This window comes from Filicampus tigris, chromosome 16 (genome assembly GCF_054856515.1).
Source record: "Filicampus tigris isolate MCC_2025a chromosome 16, RoL_Ftig_1.0, whole genome shotgun sequence".
Lineage (NCBI taxonomy): Eukaryota > Metazoa > Chordata > Actinopteri > Syngnathiformes > Syngnathidae > Filicampus > Filicampus tigris.
Window position 1 is genome coordinate 9,734,687 of NC_141232.1, and position 14,021 is coordinate 9,748,707.

A 14,021-nucleotide genomic window follows, 5' to 3' on the forward strand; every position below is an offset into this window, starting at 1 on the left:
CGCAATCTTTTATAGGTCTAACCTACAAACAAAAAATGAGAATACTGTATCTCAAAATCCTGATGTGTTAGGAAAAAAGTCATGAGATTTTCTGAAATCTGTGTCAAAAATAAATTAAGGGACACATGAAGCATCTCAAAAATAATGCATCTTTGTCCGTTTATCTATGCCAACAATGTATATTGATGTATGATGCCACAATATACAGTACATAAACCGAATATGTGGGCTTTCTCCCATATTCCAAAAACATGCATGCGAAGTGCACAACATATGACTGATGCCTTGTAAGTCACGCCTTATGTGATCGGTTGTTTTTCCTCAGGCGCTGTGGTTTCTCATATATCAAATTAAGAGGCACAAGATGAGGCCAGAGATAGCAGATTTTTTCCCCTTCACATCATAATTATCATGCAAGACTGTCAGACCATAATTACCATTTTTAGTATTTTTTTTTTTATGGCAAACTCCTCCTTTAAACCTTAAAAACCCACACAGACCACCAAAAGTAGAGTTCCATCTGTTTATTAACTATAAAATACTGAGTTACTAAAACCATTAAAAAGAAACACTGGTAAACGTGGTCGTTGTCTGTAAAAAAAAAAAAAAAAAAAAATTCCTTACACATACAGTATAGAGCAACAGTATATATCTGGTGTCTGATTTCGCATTAAAATGTATTCTTTTGCATTTTTTTTTTTTACAAGATTAGACGTGTACAAAGTATATTCTGATAAGCTTTTCTCTCTCCCTCGATAGTGGAGGATCATTTACAAAATTTAGATCCTTTTTTTTTCTAGTCATTTTCAAAATAATCTGTTTTTTTTCTGTAACAGGACGATTTACGATATTGAAGGAACAGCAGACGAAGAACCAGCCTCCAGTCCACCTCTCTCTCTTTCTCTCTCTCTCTCTCTCATTCTCTCATATTCTCTCTCTCTCTCTCTCTCTAGCAGCTAGCTCCCAGTGCCTGTCAGCAGGCGTGGACGATTGTTCAGAGAGGGGTAAAAATAAGAAGTATGCATACAATATACACACACAAAAAAAAAAAAGTCACAGCAAAAGCAAAAGCCAAGACAAAACACATACAAGGTGATTACACAAAATAGAGCAAATGAAAACAATGAGGACAAGTTGGGGAATGAGGGTGTGCATGTTGGACCCTGTAAGGCTGAGCTTTGGATGGACGTGGGGCCAAGAGAGACTGGAAGGCCTTAACACACCCAGATGGATTACAAAATGAATGCGCGCGTGTGTACGTGTGTGTGTGTGTGTGTGTGTGTATGAGAGTCTTCTCCCCCACTGTCACACACGCAAACGGAGAAAAGTGCTTTTAACAAACATTCATAACGAGCACTTCTTGTCGATTTGTGTGTTCAGTTTGTGTGACCTGCGCTCTCGCGCGGGTCATCTCGCTTCTCGAGTCTCGCCGTACCTTGTCAAACCTCAAATATTAACATAACTAGCAGCATATGATCAAACGTTCCTGTATCTTTTAGAAATGCAAACCTCCGTTTATGACTCGCTTGACCGGAAACGGTAACCATAACAAAAGGTGAACTTATGAAAGCTAACGAATATCAACAAGACAATCTTTAGTGTCTGCAGCGGCGCCTCCGATAAATCTGATCCACACTAACTGGACAGATATTCGGCACAAATGCAGATAACGGTTTCCTGTTTAGTGCCCGCAAAGGGGCCAAAACGGGGTAAGCTTAACGATTTGGTACACATCATTCTCATCATCATCGTAAGGCCTGGCTGGGAGAGTACGGCCACTGGCTATTCTTCAGCATGACATTCAACACTTGAACGCTAAAAACGGTCAAAATAGGCACGTCGAAAAGTGGGATGGGGAGAACGTGTGATGCGTGTGTGACTAAAAGAGAGTCGGGCGGCTATGATAAAAACTCCATTTTGAAATACAAAAACCCCCTGTTAAAAAAAGTTGTTCAAAGTGCACTCGTGTTAAAACACTACGCAGAGGCCGAAACGTGCTTGAAAGGCGGCAAAGGATGAATGTGTGAATAAAAAAAAAAATTTAAAAAAGACATACATTGAACACACGCTGGTTGACGATGTGTTTGAAAAGTTGGGAGGAAAAAAAGATATAAGAAAAGTCCACCCTGAGCTTCTAAGATTTGTGCAATCCGTTTGGTTAGTTACCCAGTTTTGTATCCCACATTTCGCAGAATGTGGTCAAAATCTATTGCTCTGCTTCTTTGTCGCACCTCAACAACTGCCCAAAATCGATTTCAGGGTGGATTTGGATTTTCAGGTTGATGAAAACAAAGACGCGCTTTTAAAAAGTCTACTTTTGCTCTCGTTCGCCTGAGTGTCTGAGGGAGTTTGAGACAGCTTTTAACCTGCCCGAGTTTCGATTGTCAAGGGGGATCTAAGGGGTAGCCTGAAAAGAGCCCGGGTGTTCAATTTGATTATTATAAGTGCTCTCTGTTTGGACAGCAAATCGGAGGGAGTCTCGACCTCTTTATCTTCCCGTGCATTGCTTCCTCTCTTTGCGTCTGTCGCTCCTGCTGTTCTCTAGATACATCGAAAAGACTGAGACATGACTGTAACATCACCACGGCAACATCAGAATCACAACCTGTGTCGTCATTCACATTTCATTAAAGCTTCTCGACTGCTTAGAGAAAAAAGTACTCTGACATAGCTATTACGTGAAAATAAAACACTCATATTTGCCTCTATATAGCTTTCCGTTACATGTGAGTATTTACACGAGTGTGTTCATACAAGTCGATCGAGGGGTTTGTGTGTGTTTTCTAATGAGCGCATGAGCTGTGTCTATGTGTCCTTTTAATACTATCAGCAGTGGACCGTCCACGTGTCTCGTCACCAGGTGCCTTTCGACTGCCGGTCGGGTCACATTTTAGTCGGAGAGAACCGCAGGGGAGCAAGTTTGTGTGTTTTTGCCTAGCAGATGACCGGGACACCGTCCGTGTTGAAGATCATGCCCGTGGTGGGCTCGTAGGTGCCGGCCAGGTAGTAGAGGTCCTCGCTCTCGGCGTAGCGACGCGTGTGGGTCATCTGCTCGTACTCCTCCACGCCGACCACCAGGCATTTGTGGCTGACTGTCTGCACGTCGTTCTCGTCGCTGTGGGACGACTGGTACAGGGCGCGCTGCGCACACGCAAAAAAAAACATGCATGTTATGTTACGCAATGACTGCATGAGCATGCATCACAGTTCATGGACCGAAATCTTTTTTTTTGCAGCAGCAGCAATTTTTTTACTAAAATAAATACAAAAATGTTGATGTGTAAAATATGAAAACAGTGTATTTTAGTAATAGAAAATGTTTTTTTTTTTTTAATTTTTATCAACAATAACTAAACCAGGAATGGCAAATTTTGATTTTTAAAACAGACAGATGGTAGGGTTAAAAGGAGTAGGTAAAATAGTTTATTTTAAGAATAAAACCTTTTTATCGTAATTTAATTATAACAATTAACCAATTAATACAATCAAACGTTCAATACAATACAATTTTTCCCCAAAGAGTAAATGTGTGTAAAATACATAATACAATTTATTCTATTAATAAAACAACAATTCGGTCCTAATTTAATGCTATTTGTAAATAAATCATAGTTAACTAACAATTTTTTTAATAGATTTTTTTTATCGAATGTGGGTCTGTAAAAAAAAAAACAACAACAAAAAAAACTAATATTTTTATTTGACTTTGTTTAAAATAAATTTTATTAACCAACAAATATAACGAGACTGTGATATGTAAATGCCCGGTGGGATGGATTTAAGTAGAGAGTGAGCCACATGTGGCCCATAGGCCATACTTTGACTAGATTTGCAGGAAACAAACGAATGTTGTTTGGTAAAAGCAGCGGGAAAAAAAAACTAGAATGTATCCTGACTGACATATTTTGAAAATGTTCATACATTGACTTAAAAAAAAAAAGATAATGCTGCTTCAGTCACACAGATCACACAGATACATCTGTGCGATAGACGCCGTAGACATAATGACGATAAGGCTGACGTGTCCTAATGGGATGCAATAAAAGAGGACATCAATTGTGTCATTTGTCTCTTAGCACGCAGAAAGGCTGAAAAATGTGAAAAAGACTGAAAAGAAACACTTGCTGTTCGAGACTAATTGTACTGCTCTCGATAAAGTGAGCTATTATTCTCAAATAGTTCTTAGTTGGGAAAAAAGTATTTGGATAATCCCCTTGAGATATACAGTATCATTTTGTTTTCGAGGGGTTACCATCGTACGTCATTGTAGTCATTTGCATTTAGGAGCACTTCAAAATGATATCCTAATCTGGAAAAAACAATACAGTGTTTAAAAATTTTTTTTTTTTTTTTTTTTTTTTTTTTTTTTAAATCGCCGTCCTTTCCGAATCGACTAGCAATTCTTGCTCAAAAGATCTCAAATTTTAATGAGATGTGTAAAAACATTTCTATAGTATTTCACTTGGTATTTTTCCAATTTGCTGAAGGTATTTTGTGTGCTAGATTTTCAAACACAGTCAAATAAGTGTGACCAATGCCATGCTAAAACACTGTTCGGTGGCTAACAAACCAGCTAGCATTCGGGTTTAAAAAGAGCCGGCGTTCATAAAAATGTCAATGACGATGATGAGAAAAATAATCCGATTAATAATCACATTACTCACCTCCATGAAGTCTTTTCGTTGAATAGAAGAATGCAGAGCTGCTGGTAAAGACTGCCCACATATTTGTTCCCAGTTCTCAAAAGGTAGAACATTTGACAATTAGGTGAAGAATCCAAATTTAAATACAAAAGAGTTTGCAGTACGTCTAACTTAATAGCAATGAAGTCCCATCTTGCATCTTCCTACCTTCTTGTCAGTGAGTTTCTTGCCAGGGTTGGTCTCCTCTGGATGGTAGAACCAGTTGACCCTGACCACCATGTTGCTGCCCCACGACTCCCACATGCTCTGGATGCGACCGATGAAGGGCAGGTTGGGCCTTCCAGCAGACAGGAAGACGGCGCAGTCGCCGATGCGGATCATCTCCCGGCCACGCACGATGGCCTTGTAGAAGAGCTTCTTCGCCTTGCCTTTCATTCCTCGTCTCTGTCAAAGGGGATTTCCCAGGGGAGAATATCACAGAGTGGAACCAAAAACATGGCGGGTGTTTCTCAGGGCAGCTGTATCTAACAGTAATATATTACATTGTATTATTATTATCATTCTATTTTTGTAATATTAGAGTGATGGAGTCCGGGAAAGCATTACAATCGCAGCTGTCACCAGTGATGCTGCGTAACTCGAAAAATTCAGATTTATCAGTAACATCTAAGCCAACACAATATTTATCTTAGTTAGCTATCAAGTGGCAATGTTATTAATGAACTACCTTTTGAGTGAAGTGATGAGTGGTATTTGACAACAGTTGAATAGCAATAACATTACTCAGGCAGGGTGTACTTTCCCTCATGCGTGTACGTGGAAGAAAACTAACAATTAACAGATAATAAAAATGCAAGAGGACACCCTATAAAAGACACAAAAACGGGGAAGTAGAGTGTTTACAGCTTCGAGTGAAGCATTCTGAGACGTCACAATTTATCAGTTTCTAGTTGGTGTCAGCTAAAGAAAATATGAAGGTAGGTTGTAGGTACAATCTGTCTCTGTAAAACTCAAATAAGCCATATTTTGAAATGTTATCACTCTACATAGACCGTAATATCGTAAAGAAATGTATTATTTTCAAATGGAAATATATGTAATATATTACATTTTGGCTGCTCACCTGAGTGGGTTTCCCAAACCACTTCCAGAGCTGTCTGGCTGGAAGGAACGCAGAAATTTTAGGTCTGTTCTCCACGCTGGGCAGCCGTTGCCGTTTGGCCAACTCCTTGGTGGTGGGGAGGTGCACCCCCTCCCGCCGTTTTGGCCTCCCCACTTTTCCTTCTCCTCCGCCGGGCTTCGGTTTCGGGGGGCGTCCCCTTTGACCGGAACCCTTCCCGGTGGCCGGTTTGGCTGCTTTCACCGCGGCGGTGGGAGACGGAGAGGTTGAAAGCGAGGGGGAGGGTGACTGGGAGCAAGGGGATGCCTCATCTTCCTCCGCTTTTACTTCCACCTCCTCCTTCGCGTTCTGCTCCTCCTCTTGCTGCTCCTCTTTCACTTTGTCCTGCGCTGCAGGCAAGGGAGACACCGGGCCCGGAGGAGGAGTGGGCGTCCTCTCTTCGTCGGAGCTGCAGGAGGAATCGTCGGTCGACGAGGACGAGGAGGAGGAAGACGAGGACGAGGATGAAGACGAGGACGAGCCGGAGCAGGACGAAGAGGAGGACGAGCAGCTGGAGGTGCATTTCTTCTTTTTCTTCGCACAGCCTTTCCGGCTTTCCGCCTCGGACTCGGAGCTGCTGCTGCTGCTACTCTGAGACTCTTCCTTAATCTTCCTCTCCTTCCTTTGGTCCCCCTCCTTCGGCTCCTCTTTTTTACCTTTCTCCTCCCTGGCGTCTGCTTCCTGTACTCTACCGCGACTCTCACCTCGCTCTTTAGCCAGCACATGCGCGCTGTAGGCGGACTCTTTCTCCCGCAGGCCAGACTCGCAGTCTCTCGGTTTGGATTTGAGCGGTTTCTGGTCGGCCGCGGCCATGGGGGCGGGATCCCGTCGGACGCTTTGTCCCTCCAGCAGCATCAAAGCTTTGGTCTTTTTGGTTTTGGGCGAGGTCACGCCCTCGTGATCGAGCTTGACGAGGGGCTCGGCGGACGCGGGCTTCCGCTTGACCACGTCGCCCTGTCTGGAGGCGGGCTTGATCCTGGAGATGGAGTTGGGCCTGGGGGCCAACTGCTCCGACGGCATCTTCACTTTGGGTCTAGAGAGAGTCGCTGACGTTGACGATGTTCTGGGAGCCAGCGAGGAACCGGATTTGCCTGCTGACAGCTTTGCAACCGGGCTGGGGAGGAAAACGGATCTGATGGGTGCGGAGCTGCCGTGATGATCCGAGGTGGGTTTGCTTTTGGGTGTGGGGGCAGAGGCAGACCTGGGAGTTGAGACGGCGGACTTTGCCGTCATGCCGGGTCTGGACACAGGCCTGCTGGACGTACTGACGTTGCCGCTGTTCTCTCTTTCTCTACGCTGGCCGTTGTATGAGGTCAGATTGGGCTCGCTGTACAGGTCCACAGTCAGGACTTTTCCGTAGGTGGAAGGGTAGGACGAAGAAGAGAGTTTAGCTTTCGATTTAGCGGCGGGAGCCGAGTTGGTCTTTCTGGGTCCTGCGGAGGTGGGACTACTCGAAGGGGATGCGATGGAGCTCTTGTGTCCCGGTTTTGCTTGTACGCCCGTTGCAGGCCGCGAGGCAGGGCGAGGCTTCTCCTGAGCTGCTTTCTGGACCGATGAGCTCCTCTCCTGGGTTACTTTGGTCAAATCCGGCGATTTGTCCGGAGGCTGGGTGGACGATGGCGATTCTGGTTTCTCCTTGCAATCAGAGTTCAAGGAGGTTTCTGAGGCGGAAACAACAATAAAATATGAGATTGAAATTCATGATGCGGCTCCAGAGTCGGGATCAGCGCGCCCCAACGCATGTATACCGCGGCTCAATAAACGTCTTAAAAAAATGTGTTTTCAATTAGTAACTAATTCGAATGACTCACATGACGTGTGTTTTTAAATTAGGCTTTGGGGAATGAGGAATTCAGCCTATGAACGTGTAAAAAAAAAAAAATACCATAGGTTTTTGGTGTTTTGTGCCTTGTATATAAAATAAAAAAATTAAAAAATAGATCATACATTTACAATGTTAAATATGTTTCCAATTCGATTAAAAAGTCATCATATCCTCAGATTTGAGGAAAGAAATGTTGTTGACCCCTGTTGGGATTTCAAGCCCACTGTTACACTCAACATTTGTCATGCTCCAAATAAAACTGACCTGTGTTCTGCAGACACGCACACAAAAATCCCCACAGCCGCTGGCTAACAATGCAACCAAAGTTTTCCTGCTATGCCTGCGTAAGTAGATGGTACCACACCTTTTTTTTATTTCACTTTAACACGCCAATGGAATTCTTACACGGAATATTGTCATCATTTTAATTGTGCGGCTTTGTTGTGAACAAACCAGCTAGCAAGTAAACGAGGCTGAATTGAAAACGTTTAAGGCCTGCCTAGTCTTGAAATTTGAGATATATCAGACTCGGGAATAAACAGCCCAGGCCAAAAAAAAAAAAAAAAAAGGGATCATGACAGCGCTGATCTAACGATGACACTTTTTTTAAGCCTTGCTTACTTTGTTTCTTGATGACTGTGACTCATCAAAAGATGGCATAATGTTAGCAAGATCTATTTTGAACCTTAAATAGAGTCAAACAAGATGTGTTTCAATTTTTCTTATCCCAACACAAATGGTGCTTGTCCTCAATGGACAACAAAAGCACAAAAAGGGCAAAAAACATTGTGCGTCCCATCATGAGGCAAATAATGTGAAAGCCATCTCGTTATTTATGATTGTATGCAGGTACATTTAGTTTCACATGAGAGGAAATGACTTGATGAAGAAAAGGGCTCATAAGGCAAATAAAGACAGACAGGATGACAGTCTTATTTTAAGATGACCTCCATATTTGACTTCCAGAGGGAAATACCACCTTGTCTTTCTTAAAGGATTTTAAAGTTTTCATTTTTGTCAAACCCGTGTAATAGCAAATAGAGTTTAATTTGACTCACAGGTTGCCAATTCAACACAAATCTCCCCATGATTTTGCTTTTGTAGTCACCCATCATTTCTGTGCGAGGTCAGCTCACCTGGTTTGGGTTTTGGCTTGCGACCAGGTTTCCCCTTGACCTTTGGAGCGGTTTCATCAGTCTTGGCCTCTTTGCCCTCCTTGCTGCATTTGCGCACCCTCCTGCGAGAGCAACTGGCCACCAGAAGTGCAGGGGAAGGTTCGGCGCCTGCTCAGGGGGCATAAAAGCGTGTCAAGGCTAGAAATGAAACTGCGGGAACATTTTACATCATGATTTTAGTTACCAAAATCATCACATTTATGAATTTGCTCATTTTAAACCAATTAAACCAACAATTCAATGTATTTTCAAAATTGGACATTGTAAACGGCACAAATCTAAATGAACTTTCATGCATGGAAGACCACACAAACTGTATAGGTAAATCGTAAATCAATTCATCCGCAACCCGGCATATGGGAAATATTCATTTTGAAAAGAAGACATTGGCTGTTAACAGAAAAGCAGGGACCAATTAGCACTCTGTGATATTTGTGTCAATTTATTCCCTCACAAAGTAACAACATCAAGCATGCCGGAAGTCCCTTAGCTGCAAAAATGGTAGATATTTATTCAAGCTCCTGGCACAGTAAGCTGTTTTTGGAAATGCTTCTAGTTACATTCGTCCTCTACAAAGTTGTCTTTTAAATTGGCAGATTTTAGATGGATTTTTTTTTTTTTGTCTCATAAGCATTCATCTCCAGAGGATAAACTCCCTTTTCATAGTTATTTTTGTGACATACTCCCTTGCAAAATGGGTTCAAATCAAGTGTTGACAAGTGAGAGACGTAAAATGGGTGGTAAAATGCTTTGCTGAAGGGCCCATCAACAGTTTGGAAAGAGGACTAGCGTCTATTCAATGCTTAATCCACATTTCTCTCTCTTCTTTGTATCTTTAGGTCCGAATATATACACAACAATTAAGCCTGAATCTTTGTATTTAAGATTTAAGCCTTAACACAGATACATTCATTTGTGCAAACGAAAAAATTGCAAACTGTCAAGCTGAAGTCAAAGCAACAGGTGGTGCTGTAACCCCCTAACCCGAAAATCAGTTCAGCCAATCAAATGCTCGAAGGAAGTTATTTTGAGAACAAGGGTAAATGGAGGAAATGTGTATGTGTGTGTGTGGGGGGGTGGGTGCGTTTGCGTGTGTGTGTGTGTGTGTGTGTGTACTGAAAGAAATGGAGTCACATTGGTATATAGATCTCCATAAAACACAATAAACAAAAGTAAATTCCAAAAAGGTTAGAAAAATGTTGATCTATCTATCCATGCTGGAACTGGTGTTATAAAAAGTTTCATGAAGTCAGTTCACTGTGACCTAAAACATAGTTTGTATGTGGACAGAATATATTTTTGTGACACCCACACAGACAGGAGTCTTGCGAATAAAATCAGGCCTGACCTACGGCCCCCAAGATGAATACTGAACCAACTTTGTGTTTTACTGCGACAGAGGTCAAGCGAAACCCCCAAGGATGACTGTGTAAACAATTGTCCTCTGTCTATTCCGGCCATTTGATTTTTCTTTTTTTTTTTTTTAAGCTTGCTATTCTGTGTTGAAATGGGGAAGGAAAGAAAAAGGAACAATCGTGTGTGTGTGAGCAGTGCTTTTGTACAGTGTGTGCTCACAGTGGATCTTGTAGTCTGGAGGCAAAAGTCGGATGTGAGAGAGGGGGATGCGTCCTGTGTCGCCATCGTCAAACTCCACAGTGATGAGATCGTCGTTCTCGTCGATGTCTGCACTTCCTGATTGGGAGGGAAAACGGCAAATTGCGATTAGGCAGTTGATAGACGGTTTAGAAACTCTTCTCGGTTGACCTTAAATGGTGATTTATTTTGGTAATTATTGTTTACTCATTTTTAGATATATGAAATAACCGCTCCCATTTTTAAAAGCAAACTAGGTCTGAACTAATGAGTCTAAAACAAGTCAAGCACAGGTCTAGATTGAGATCTACATTTTCAGACCCTCTTTTACCCTAACGTTTGAATACATTTGAAAAAAAATATAAAAGTTCCTGGGATTGAATGGCTGGACTGTGAAAAGACAAATAAATCCATCAATGGCAGTGAATGAGTTAAATTCAATTCTAAAGCTAATGTGGTAAGTCTTATAGAAATACTCCAAAGTTATTTTTTCCTAGTTAAAACCAACTGCAGAGTTATGTGAACAAGGTCTTACGGCGGAAATATGCCATTCAAATTTCTGTTTGAGCACAAACAGTTGGGTGTTTCAAATTAAAACAAAGCAAATATTTTGTTATCTTCCCATTTCTACAAACATCTCGTGAGCAACTCATTCTGCACTTCTGCCCCACCTTTATAAAACAGTTTTGCCAGCGAATGACTTGGCAGTTAGGCCCAACAAAAATCAAGAGCACAAGAACCATTTTGAGGATTATCATGTCACTGCCAAAAAGTAAACAAAGCTGCATTGATAGCACAGACTTGCTTAAGTACACAGTGTCACCATAAAATACTGTCAACATGGAGATAGAGGGTATTTTGTGTTTGGTGATGTCGTGCCACACTTATTGACAAGTGCATTTTGGAGATTTGGTGACAAAATGCCGCGTTCATGCACGCTAATGCAGTTGAATCTTGAAGTTGTTGGGGTTGTGTTTGAATTAACCAGTGTTGGTTTTACACAAGTTTAGTAGAGCTGCACTGAGTTTACAAGGTTTTACAAGGGATTGATGGGGGGGGGGTGCTTTGATTGTCTTGGGCGCTTGCTTGTTTTCCACACTCTGTGGTCCAGTGTAAGCAAGCAGCCAGGCGCAGCGCACACAGCCACCATAGCTACACGGAAAAGGAAATAGCAACAAAAGGCAGATTCCCTATTGGCTCATCAGTGTGTGGGGCAGGATGAGGGCTGGCTCACTGCAAGAGACTTTTGCACAATGCCAAGAAATGCCCTCTATAATTATGTCAATCATTCCGCATCCTTTGGGGTGTTTTGACAAAAGCACGTCATAGAAATGTTATTCAGGCAAAACACCTGGGAAGCTATTTTTAAGAGTGAAAAAAAAAAAAGTATTATAGGTACCGGTAAGTCTTTTAAGTAACTCTCATCTCATCTTAAAGAGAAGTCAACCCCAAAATTTTCTTTACAAGATTGTTGTATGCAGCCCATTAGTCAAAACACGGCATTCTGATTAATAAATGACTTAAGCCGTAAAATACATCCGTTTTTGTACATCTCAGGGGGTGGCCATTTTGTCACTTGCTGTCGACTGAAAATGACATCACAGTTGCTCAGGGCTCAGGCAACAACCAAACTCAGCTTCAGAAAACAGGTGAGTCGTGATTGGTCGATACCTGAGCCCTGAGCAACTGTGATGTCATTTTCAGTCGACAGAAAGTTGCCAAAATGGCCGCCCCCTGAGATGGCTAAAAACGGGTGGATTTTGCTGCTTAACTCACATTCAACAAACGCAATTGTAATCACAATGTCATGTGTAGACGAGTGAAGGCGCATAGAACATATTACTGCAAAGAATCTTTCGGGTTGACGTCCCCTTTAAATAACTTGGCTTAAGTAGTCAAAGCGTAAATTATTTTTAAAATCACCAGGTCCACGTTCACCGCCAGCTTTTTAAGCTTCTACACTGCATTCACTGACAGCTCTGTCTAATAATATAATAAAACAGCAGACCACAGCCAGAATAATAAACATATCGTCAAATAAATCTCTCTGACAGTAGGCGTGTAATGCATGCTATGTATTTACACTTTCACGTGACTATGATCAGGTATGCCGTATTGCTACTGTATTGAAATAGCCCAGTTGATATTACACAAGTGTTGTCATGTGCTGCCAGGTACAATTAAATTGTAAATTGACTATGATTCATGGCATCCAAGCACCGTGTGTGTGTGTGTGTGTGTGTGTGTGTGTGTGCTCGTGTACCATTGACAACTGTGCCAGGATAAAGGCAGCGGTACTGCTGACTCCAGTAAGCAGCGATGCGGGTGCCCTCGGGGAGATAGCGCACCGAAGGAGGCTTCACATCAATGATCTGAACATAGACAAGAAGAAAGGACTTTAAATGTCAGCGCAACGCGGGCCACGCCGGCACGCGCTAAGTGTTTCTTACCAGCTTCGTTTATTTATTTCATCAAGACCACAACGACAAACTTGAATAAGCCACACAGGGAGAGGGCGAGAGCTCAGGGAGGTTTAGCGCATGTGACCGTCACATGACGTATGACCTACTTTGTTTCATGCATGTTTCATGTTTCACTTTCAGCTCCTAGCGGCTGCCCTCTCATGTGTCACTAGAAATCCGAGCGAGAGCGATGTGGCGCATTTAACCCTGGCCGTTCTCATGCGAGTGACATCCAGTTTACTCACAGCCTCCTGCAGCAGTTGCTCCAAGCAGTAGATGTGCGGCCGGTTCCCTCTCTCGCCTTCCACCACCACACTGTATCTGCGGCAAACAATTACGGGAGGCTTAATGCGCAGCAGACGAATTGGAGCGCCAATTCCACTTTCGTTTCGACGATTTCTGTTCCAGACGCAGTGTTGCATCATTTCTAACTCCGTTTAATTAAGTGTAACCGGCTGAGGCTGCTACGGCTATTTTTGCAGCATACCTCGATTTTGCGTACACACCTTGTTGGCCTCTCAAGAAACGAAAACTAAACACTGACGACATTATTATGGATGCACAGTAGTCACATTTACATTCCCCGAGAATATTAATCCTGCCTTAAAGGGGATTAAGTCTGGTTTTCTTTTAACTCAGCCACATTGGATTTGAAGTTAAAGCTGATGTTTTTTTTCCATTTCAGAGTTTGTCAAATGCTCTTATTGATTTGCTTTCGGTGATTAAGATGTTAAGTAGCATTACACCGCATCCTGAGGCACTTTGGCACATGAAATCGAAAAGCGTTTCTCTAGAACAGACTAACCTCAAAACTCTTAACGGTTGTTCATAACAGTTGGGCATGGATTGTAAACCGAAGAGGAAACCATAAAAAATGGATACCACTGAAATCAAGCTAAGGTCCACTTTGATTTGCACAACCTATCTATAAACCAGGGGTCACCAAGTCTGGTCCTCCAGGGCTGCTGTCCTGCATGTTTTCCATCTCTCCCTGCTGCAACACACCTGATTGAAATGATCAGCTCATCAGCAAGCTTTTCAGGTGCCTGATAACGATACAGCTCATTTGAAACAGGTGTGTTGCAGCAGGGAGGGATGGAAAACATGCAGGATAGGTGCCTTTGAGGACCGGACTTGGTGACCCCTGCTATAAACCTTCATCTT

The 14,021-nt window shown here is 42.5% G+C and overlaps 1 protein-coding gene across 2 annotated transcripts in view; it reads right to left on the reverse strand.

Annotated features, from left to right (window-relative positions):
- Positions 1–509: 509 nt before the first annotated feature.
- Positions 510–14,021, reverse strand: part of tnrc18 (trinucleotide repeat containing 18) — a 52,073-nt gene continuing 38,561 nt past the window's right edge. For both annotated transcript variants that reach the window (XM_086055075.1, XM_086055076.1), the window contains exons 23-30: positions 13,103–13,178; positions 12,659–12,767; positions 10,378–10,494; positions 8,764–8,910; positions 5,767–7,463; positions 4,851–5,087; positions 4,665–4,739; positions 510–3,141 (exon numbers count right to left, since the gene is read on the reverse strand). In XM_086055075.1, the coding sequence (XP_085911201.1) occupies positions 2,935–3,141; positions 4,665–4,739; positions 4,851–5,087; positions 5,767–7,463; positions 8,764–8,910; positions 10,378–10,494; positions 12,659–12,767; positions 13,103–13,178 (2,665 nt within the window). In that variant the 3' untranslated portion in view covers positions 510–2,934. The remainder of the gene's footprint in view (positions 3,142–4,664; positions 4,740–4,850; positions 5,088–5,766; positions 7,464–8,763; positions 8,911–10,377; positions 10,495–12,658; positions 12,768–13,102; positions 13,179–14,021) is intronic.